This window comes from Sinocyclocheilus rhinocerous, unplaced genomic scaffold (genome assembly GCF_001515625.1).
Source record: "Sinocyclocheilus rhinocerous isolate Xijiao unplaced genomic scaffold, SAMN03320098_v1.1 scaffold773, whole genome shotgun sequence".
In the NCBI taxonomy this organism is placed as follows: domain Eukaryota; kingdom Metazoa; phylum Chordata; class Actinopteri; order Cypriniformes; family Cyprinidae; genus Sinocyclocheilus; species Sinocyclocheilus rhinocerous.
In genome coordinates this window covers 410,952-420,539 of record NW_015642873.1, presented here as the reverse complement: position 1 = coordinate 420,539, position 9,588 = coordinate 410,952, and the positions used below count along the sequence as shown (strand labels likewise).

The following is a 9,588-nucleotide window of genomic DNA, read 5'->3' as shown; positions in this document are numbered from 1 at the left end:
CAATAACAGGCAAAATGATGATATAAAAAAAAAAAAATAAAAAAAAAAATAAAACAACTGAAAAGGACAAATATGTCCAAAAGGTCGCACAAGGGTTAAACTACAATAATCTGAACAAAGAGTGAAATAAACCATTGTTATGCATGTCTGTGCTTCTTTAAAAAAAAATGTTTACTTTATTTTTACTCAAATTATTAAATGTCTCAAAGTTGTCAATTTTTGCCAAAACCAAAAATTTTTGCCCAAAACCAACAATTTTAGCACAAATGAAGTTAAAAATAAGTGTAGCCTACTTGGTTACCAGGGAGACAATTGGATGATATAGAAAATAGTGAAGAACAACAGCAAAAAAAAAAAAAAAAAAAAGATTTGAGAATACCTTTAAAAAGCCATTATTTTTCTAAAATGTAATTATGTATTTAGATAATCGCTAGCTATGACATTGACAAATCTACAACAAAAAGAGTTGAAAATGTCATTTCCACCACAGAATATCACTCCAGGGTCATGAACCTATTTTAGCACCAGTCGTTCATAATACATAACTTGAAATATAGTGGAAATGACACTGTAGTAGAATATTCATGACAACATTGATGTATATCCGTCGTTGAGACGTTTAAAGACAATACATGACTAGCGAGGGTGTTTAATATTAGTCCACAGAGCCAAAAGTGCCATAGCTGAGAGTAAAAGATGATAGAAATACGAAAACGGAGCGCGTGCTGTAAATCACGAGCAGAAAAATGACAGTAGTGTTTGTTTCTCGAATAAATAAGCACATTCGAGAGCATAAATGGCCATATATCACTGACGGCTCTTACCCTGCTGCTGCTGCTGTGAGGTCGGATCACCGGAGCTCTGCGCTGATAACCGCAGGACTCTCGTCTTTAGCTCTTTACACATGCCGACGCTCCTAAACGGCCTATTTAGTGTGAACGAGTAAATATTTAAACGTATGCCGGCCGTACGAATAAAACTGAAGAGTACCATAAACAGCTCGGCTCAATGACGGCAGACACCATGCTTTCATAAACCAGGAAGCCACGCTTGACAGCACTTCAAAATAAAAGTCCATTCAAAATAAAAGTCCCTTCATAACAAAACTTCGGTACAAAAAAAAAAATTTCAATTACTTTTAAATTTAGATCTTTATTTCAGTCGTGCAGGAACAACAAATTCCGAGTAAGCAATCCAGGTGCATCTTGTTAAGACCGATAAATATAATTAACTTGCTCGTGTAATTAATTAGGACTAATTACTAATTAATATAATTAAGATCGACCGCTTCCAGATTTACCGTTTTACAAACAAAACTAAAAATGGCGTCAGTTACAGGTGAGATATTTTCGTACATTTAAAGAATAATGTCATAGACTGATATTTCTTATTAATGTCCATACTTCAGAAAACACAGAAGAATCAAACACCCAAATAAAAGATCTGCCTGCAGATCAGGTAAATTGCATGTTTCTGTATTTATTTATTTTACTATTTAATTCACTAATAAATACATTTTTCAAACAGTGCCCTTCTGTGAGACATCTGGAGGCTCTTGATGGAAAAATCTCTGACAGACAAGAACAGATGGAGCTCTGCACCATGATCCTGAATGACCTGCTGGAAATTCAGAAAATAGTCGCTGTAGGTTTTTAATATTCTTTATAGATGTGCTTCTAAATTGCTGTTTGCAGAGCTACTCATTCAAATGTTTATTTTGGTAGGAAAGACGCCTTGAAAATGCATCACTTCGAGGACTGGATAACTGAACGGTTTCCTTTCAGTATTTGAAACCTACAAGTATGCATATATAAATAAAATCTTAATGTGAATGTGATAGAGCAATTTCTTTCTGAAACAAGTAAAATAATGTAACAACTCGGACAGGATTTTACTGGTATTGTATTGCTTTTTGATTCAAAAAGTTATTACTTTGCCATAATACTTTATACAAAACAAGCATATGAGAAAAATTTCACATTATACATTCTTTAAAAATACAGATCTTTACAGTTTCCTCACACTTTGGGTATCAAAAGCAGTCCTTATGGAAGCATTTGTTTCCTCTTTACCTCAAGCTTCTGAGACTCCACTAACATGCCAGACCAACTTCTCCTCTTGTCTAGTGTCCTTGATGCTGCCTGAACCCGAAGAAATCCAGAATAACGAAAAGCAACGGTTTATTAAGCTAGTTTTGTTGCATTAAATCATAAGTTAATGCCTTAAGAAGTCCCATGTGTGAATGAAAACGTAATGATGATGATGATGGCACCTGATGAAGTTGGAATAATAATAAAAAATATAAAAAAAAAACATTGCGGGTTTACATGAACCAGAGTCGATCTTGAGCAAGAACAAAACCAGAAGGGTTGACAATCAAGCAAGTAGTTCTTTCACCAGTATTTTTCCAACATTAAAACAAATGCAAGATTTTCATGTCATGTGGGGGTCAATAAAAAAAAATAAAAAATACATTGAAGCAGCAATAATTTTCAACAGGAAAAATATACATATACATATATAACATTGCAATGCCCAGATACAAAACAAAACAGATTAAGTCACACCAACACATAACTGTACACAACAAACATTTTGAGACTTAAGAAAAAAAAAAAAGGCTTTTAAACTTGAAATACTGCAATAGGACACGGCTGTTTCTCTAAATGATGACTTGCATACTAAAATGACCACTGAATGCTGACACACATATTTTGCTTATGAACATGTACAGATGGAGTGATTTTATGTTTTTTCTATATGCTCCATGACATTGCATAGTTGCTTATTTTTGTTAGGTGATGAATAATAACTGCCTTCAATCAAAATGAATCTTTCATGTAAAGTAACTTGTCAAAACTAGAGTCCTATGCGAAATATGCGAACAAAACAAGGTCGGAAAGCATGTGCATTATTATAATTAAGGTACGGTTGATCATTATATTGGCTGGACCCCAAAATAAGTGCATTTATTAGGGAAAAACTGTGTTGTTCAGAAAGATTTATAATTTGAAAGATTTATAAAGACGCATTATAATGTTCTAGTACTAGGTTTGCACAGGTCCCATTAATAAGCAAATGTAGTGGATAAATAACAAAGCAACTGATTAACATTTTGGGAGCGACGTACACAGAGCTACCAGCGCAATGAAGCATCACTGTCAGTTCACGGTTTAATTTGGCACTGGATAGGAAAAGGCTCGCTCGATAATATCTATCCGATTCAAATTCTCCATATCTAGTCCATGCTGAAATGAAATAACTATCACGAGTTGTAAGGCAAGTCCTACTTGAGTCTGAAACACAAGGATCTGCGGAGAACTACATACTGCATAAGAGATGCACAGGTGACAGTAAAGGCAGTGCAGAGTCACGTCTCTCATCTCATCTCACACCCAAAGTCTGATTTCTCATAGTTCTATACAAAAATACAAATACAATCTAAAGGCTTGAACATTTATCATCTCAAATGTACTATGTATTTACATGACCGTCAGCTCTTTAGAACCTCTATACAGCAGTGGTATATAAATGAGGGGCAAACGAGCGGCGTTGAACCGTGGCTGGGTAGTGCACTACAAGCAGGTTCAAAACAACAGGTCAGATGAGTTGTGTCTGCTTATCTGGTCAGCGCACGCACACACACACACACAAACACATGCGCACGCACACACACACACAAACACACGCGCACGCACGCACACACACACATGCGCGCACGCACACACACACACACACACACACACACACACTTATCATCTCAGAATATACCGCTGCTTGTTTTTCTGCATCCCTGAGCGGGTCACAAGAGACTCACGCGGGTTTAGAAACGGGGTTCACGAAAGAAAAAGTGCAGGGAGACACTGATAAAAGGAGGGAAACAGAGATCTGTAACAACCGATGGGGGGGAAAAAAACCAAAGGAGACCCAACCACATGCCTATCACAAAGGCAAAAGTGTTTGATTTCATCACAGAGTATTCGAGAGTGATCATATTTCATCCAAAAATCAAGAGGAAAAAAAAACATCTATTTTTTGCATAAAGAAAAAGACTATATATTGTGGCTACATATTAAGAACTTCTTCCCATGACTTGTTAATTCATTGCCACAATTTACAAATTTGTTCCCTTGATTTAACAATCATGGCCACATACTAATTTAACTAAAACAAGGGAATGATTTAGTAAATAGTAGCCACAATTTACTACAATGAGGGAGTGAATTCATAAATTGTGGCCACGATATACTAATTTGATTCCTCATTGTAGTAAATCATGGCCATTATATAATTAAAACAAATTAGTAAATCGTGTTACAAGAAAAAAACATTGCTGTGGGAACGAATTCTTAATTTGTGGCCACGATATATATGTCTAAATTCAATTCAGTTTAAATAATATATTTATATTTATTTGTATTTATTGTTTATATTATTTTTACATTACTATAATGAAAATTGGAGGAATTAAATTGTCATTAATATTAAAAAATAATAATAATAAAAGTAAAATAGGGTTAATTTTCTTTATGCAAAAATTACCATTTTATATTTTTGTTTTGATTGTGGGAAATATGACCCAGAAAATTTCTAGACGGGTTTCGTGAGATTCACTTAAAGACATAGTTTGGGGAAAATCTAGAAAAATATAGTGAAAAGTTGGGGAAAAGAGCTACATTTATCCAACAATTAAGTATTTCAATAAATTAACATACATAAAATTAAATACTAAGTTATAGGTAGCCAAACAAACCTAAATGACATTTAAAAGGCAGGTAAATGTCGATCGCACTTTATCAAGAGTGACAAACTGTAAAATAAAATCTCAAAAAATCACATTATTATTATTATTTTGAGCACTGCAGCCTTTCTAATAAATTACACATAAAATACTTCAACGTTTCAATGTGCAGGACTTTTCGTAGATGACTTCATTACCCACAAACTGTGATGAAGGCCTTTCTGTTGAAGTCTCAGACACACCAGTGAACTAACGTGTAGTAAATTCCCATCCATCTAGTGGGTTTCAAGTTTAAACTCAAGTACAGCATGTGGCCGGGCGAAAACTCGTCTTGTTTTGTACGGAGAATCTCTATAAGCAGATTTAGATCTTTAAATAATCTCTGAAATAATCGACCAAAACAGTGGGGTTAAAACACTACCGAGACTCAAATCATTATGAGAAGCAACTAAGCTACTTCTCCTGGTGCCCTAAACTGCTCCGCCTGCTACTCTCCCTTAAAAGTGCACCAAAAACCACTCCGTTTCACACAGACCTGGGGAGAGACGCGTGCCTATAGCAGAGGTACAGGTGTATGTGAGATACCCATCCGTACACGGTACAGACGAACAGTGAGGCCTGAGCCTCTAGGGGGCGCTGCTGCTGCTGCCTCCATCGGTCAAGCCGAACTCATCCGCCACCATCAGCAGAGCCTCTATGTTGGCCGTGGTGTCTGGACTGAGCAGATCTGAGACATCTATGCCGGCCAGGCCATCGCTGGGGGTGTTGGGGGTCACCGGAGCGGCCAGGTTGTCCTGTTGGGGCTGAGCGGGGTTCTCTTTAGATGGGCAGCAGGATGGAGGTTCTTCGGGGAGGGCAGGAGGAGCTGGAGGAGCTGGAGGAGCAGGAGGAGCTGGAGGAGGCGCAGCAGGAGGAGGCGACGTGTTCTTTGACTTCTCCAGTGAGGAGGCAGCGCTCTTGTCTTTAGCCGAGTCTCTGCAGGCACACTGACACTGGCAGGACTCCTCCTGCTTTATGATGATGACCGGCAGACTCAGACCGATCTGCTGCACTGCGTTCCCTGAAACAACCACAACAACTACCTGTGAGAGACACTCAAGAAAATCTGTACTGCACTCTCTGTTAGGGCTGCACGATAATGGGTATAAAATGTATATATATATATATATATATATATTTATTTATTCACTTTTTATCGCCATGCCAACATCAAGGCTATTTTCATAGCAATCTCAGAATAAATTACACAAGGTATACAATTAACAAAGAGTTATAAAAGATGTTTCAAATCTACACTAGACAAAAATTCTAAAATACATTCAGGTGATACATTTTTAAATAAATCAGTTAAACACATCTCTGAATAAAACCGTTGTCTATTTACACTAAAAACAGTACAATCTAATAAAATATGCTTCACAGTCATTTTTGTTTGGCAAGTCACTCAAAAATATAATAGTGATTATCTTCTCTTTCTGTTTTATCAGAATTATTGCACAAATAAAGAGAACGACAACATATACATATATATTTGTCATACAAATTAAAATTTTTTCTAAATTATGAAAACAGGTTAAACTAGAAGCTTCTCTCAAAAGCTAAAACAGTAAAATTCCCAATATTAACACCAGAAATTCCCACTTATGTAATGTTTTTCTATTAAGGCAAGACACCACAGATAAAGCAGGCCAATTTTGAGATTTTGGGCTGTTTGGCTTCTCATAATGTGTTGTTTCAGGAAAGAAACCATCTAAAATACACATTTTATTGCACTTTTTCTATTGACATCTGTAGATTTCAATCACTAATCTGCAAAGGCTGTTTTCACTTGCATACACCAAACTTTACCATTTTTCCTATCTATATTTGCCTGATTTTATACATCATTTACTAATACTAAAAACATGTTGACAATTATTATTATTTTTTCCTGCTGTTGACAGCATTTACTTGTGGTGTGGTGACGAATGGTTGCCAGATTGAGAAGATTAAGTAGAAAAATACTCTCTGAGGTATTTCAACCCTTGACATCTGGCAACCTCAAGCTTGTTATCAGTGCAAGATAATGTCAAATGGAAAAAAAGTTTAAGGATAAATAACCAATCAGTCATTATCATAGACGATTATGCTTAACCTATCAAGAGAATCAGAAGCTGGAATTGCAATAAAAATAAATAAATCATGTAGCCCTATTCTGTTGTCATTGCAAATTTTAAAATCAATAAAAATTCAATCATACCTGAACGTCCACCGACTGGTATGGCTGTTGTAAAAAAGACCTTCTCTACTTTTGGGCCCTGAAATAAAAGCAGTAGTAATGTCAAAAACTGAGAAGAATAAATAAATGTATGCCATTAATTGAAACCTGAACTAGACAATTATTAAGATCATAACTACTGTTAAAACAATCTAACGGTAAAAAAGAAACAAATTCAGAGAATATCTGCAAAATAATCATACATGCATACCAGGCAAGATTAGCATGTTTGTAAAAGCAAAAGCAAGCAATGAAATAGTTAAAAACAAAACCACACACACACGATGCTAAATAGCAATAACCATGTGCACTAAAAACAGCAATAAGAACCTATTACTGAATGATTTCACTGATGTATATGTATGATTTCATAATGATTTCACTGATGTATGATGTATATGATGTATATATGAAGGCCATAATGGTTGTAACAATTTACTTTCAAGTCAAATTTGTGTTTTAAATTTGTCAAGCTGCTCTGATGTGTGCCTTTGAGGATGAATTAGCTGCTGGATTTGAGAAACATTGTGAGGTTCATAGAATCAAATCTTTGAATGTCGTCCTGGTTCCTGATACAGTGGCTAATTCTTGGCCAGAACAAACTACAATAATAAACTACAATATGCATCAGATACAATATGCAGCTAGAAAAACTGCACTTTAAATAATCTGATGATGCCAGATAGATTTTTACGTTTCTAACATTTTTAACATGTTGTTAGCATGTTTCTAACATGTTTTAATATGTTGCTACCATGTTTTAACACATTCCTAACATGTTTCTAACATGATGCTAGTATAGTTAACCAAAAAATGAAATTTCTGTCATCAGGTACTCACCTGCATGTCATTCCAAACCCATAAGATTTCCATAAACGTTAGATGTTTTTTTAAAAATGTTTTTTTTTTCTTCAGCTTATTTTTTCATTTCAGTTTTTTTCACTAAAACTTTCAAGCTTCAAAAAGTTCATAAAGACATCATAAAAGAAATCTTTTACTTTCACAATTTATTTTACGATATCTTTATGAACTTTTGTTGTAATGTACTTGCAATAGAGCGATACTCCCAGGCTTCATTAAAAATAGCTTCATTTGTGTTTCGCATAGAAATAAAAGTCTTATGGGTTTGGAACGACACAAGGGCGAGTAAATAATGACAAAACTTTCATTTGTGGGTGAACTATCCCTTTAAGGGCAGCTTAATAAATTAAGACAAAATATAAGATAGAAACATGCAGCTGAAGCTAAAGTAAAACCACAGATGTAGTTGAACGGTAGACTGCTGGACCTGTTGTTCAGGGTTTTGCTGCGCGCTGGCGGCACTGCTGAGGATCCACTGCAGGTTCTGATCGGACATGACGATGCTGGGCTGCAGGCCGAGTGTGGGGGCGATAGTGATTGTAGGAGGAGGAGGAGGAGCCAAAGGCACCGTGCGCGTTACTGCTGCCGTCACCTCAGTCGTCACGGCCGGCACGCTGGAGACTCCAGGCTCGGATGGCGGAGGCACCGGCTGAGCCGTAGAGGTCAGTGTCACGTAGTGCTGGGTGACTGAGGGTGCAGATGGAGCGGGCACTTCTGGTGAGTTTGATGAGGTGGGCAGAGCACAGGGGAAAGTGGAGGTCAGTAATGAGCTGCTGACAGCGGGAGGGGGCGGGGCCGGCTGAGAGGGGAGTTTCGTAGGCGGAGTCTGAGCCTCCACATCAGGGGTCGTGATGGAGCAGGATGGGGAAGAGGTGGATGAAGGGGGCTGAGTGGACACGTCTGCAGCAGCTGTCTGAGGTGACGGCTCAAGGCCAAAAGACTCCGCTAGGTTATCTGGAGAGACAGAGGCTTGACGTCAGATTGAGCCACAGGATATGTGATGGCTCACTCCTACTATGCAGCAAGGATATTATAGTTTTGTATTTTTAAATTAGTTTTTATTTTAATATCGTTTTCAAATTTCCTATTAAGTTTAGCAGAGTTAATGGAACACTTCCAGTGTAGACCAAAGCAAGACATTTAATTCTAGCAAAGTTGAATGCAAACCTCTTAATAATGAAAATTTTTCTTTACAATTGAACAAAAAACAAAAATATGCAACTTATAGGCTACTGTATGTATAAAATGTATTCATTCATATTCATGTTCATATTTAATTATAGTTTAGCAGAGTTAATGGAACACTTCCAGTGTAGACCAAAGCAAGACATTTAATTTTAGCAAAGTTGAATGTTTGCACAGTTTACAGTTAACTCTTGTGCAAACCTCTTAATAATGAAAATAAAAGAAATCTTTACAATTGAACAAAATCCAAAAATATGCAACTTATATGTATAAAATGTATTCATTCATATTCATGTTCATATTCAAGATGTAATCTTGTTAAACATGCCAATAGTTTACAAACAACAAGCTAATCAAGGTTTTCAGAGTTACTAGAAAGCTACAGGCAGCTGAGTTTCATCATGCTTTTCATGTCACATAGCAGCCACAATAGCACTGTATAACTGATATAGGCTTATGTTTATTTAATTTTTTTTCCTTTTTATTCGAAATATTTCCAAACGTGTTAACTATATCAGGAAATATCTCGATTCTCAAACAAGTA

At 36.3% G+C, this 9,588-nt stretch overlaps 3 protein-coding genes across 6 annotated transcripts in view; 1 reads left to right on the top strand and 2 right to left on the bottom strand.

Moving 5' to 3' along the window:
* Positions 1 to 1,075, bottom strand: part of LOC107756924 (yrdC domain-containing protein, mitochondrial-like) — a 9,144-nt gene extending 8,069 nt beyond the window's left edge. For both annotated transcript variants that reach the window (XM_016574256.1, XM_016574257.1), the window contains exon 1: positions 825 to 1,075. In XM_016574256.1, coding sequence (XP_016429742.1) covers positions 825 to 993 — 169 coding nt within the window. In that variant the 5' untranslated portion in view covers positions 994 to 1,075. The remainder of the gene's footprint in view (positions 1 to 824) is intronic.
* The window catches only part of LOC107756923 (gastrula zinc finger protein XlCGF52.1-like), a 22,836-nt gene extending 19,141 nt beyond the window's left edge, over positions 1 to 3,695 (top strand). Inside the window, exons 3-4 of the mRNA XM_016574255.1 lie at positions 1,540 to 1,545; positions 2,584 to 3,695. Of these exons, the coding sequence (XP_016429741.1) occupies positions 1,540 to 1,545; positions 2,584 to 2,628 (51 nt within the window). The 3' untranslated portion in view covers positions 2,629 to 3,695. The remainder of the gene's footprint in view (positions 1 to 1,539; positions 1,546 to 2,583) is intronic.
* A 1,118-nt stretch (positions 3,696 to 4,813) lies between these two features.
* LOC107756922 (metal regulatory transcription factor 1-like) overlaps positions 4,814 to 9,588 on the bottom strand; it is a 31,149-nt gene continuing 26,374 nt past the window's right edge. For all 3 annotated transcript variants that reach the window (XM_016574251.1, XM_016574252.1, XM_016574253.1), the window contains 3 exons: positions 8,287 to 8,813; positions 6,981 to 7,038; positions 4,814 to 5,801 (listed from right to left, as the gene is read on the bottom strand). In XM_016574251.1, coding sequence (XP_016429737.1) covers positions 5,368 to 5,801; positions 6,981 to 7,038; positions 8,287 to 8,813 — 1,019 coding nt within the window. In that variant the 3' untranslated portion in view covers positions 4,814 to 5,367. The remainder of the gene's footprint in view (positions 5,802 to 6,980; positions 7,039 to 8,286; positions 8,814 to 9,588) is intronic.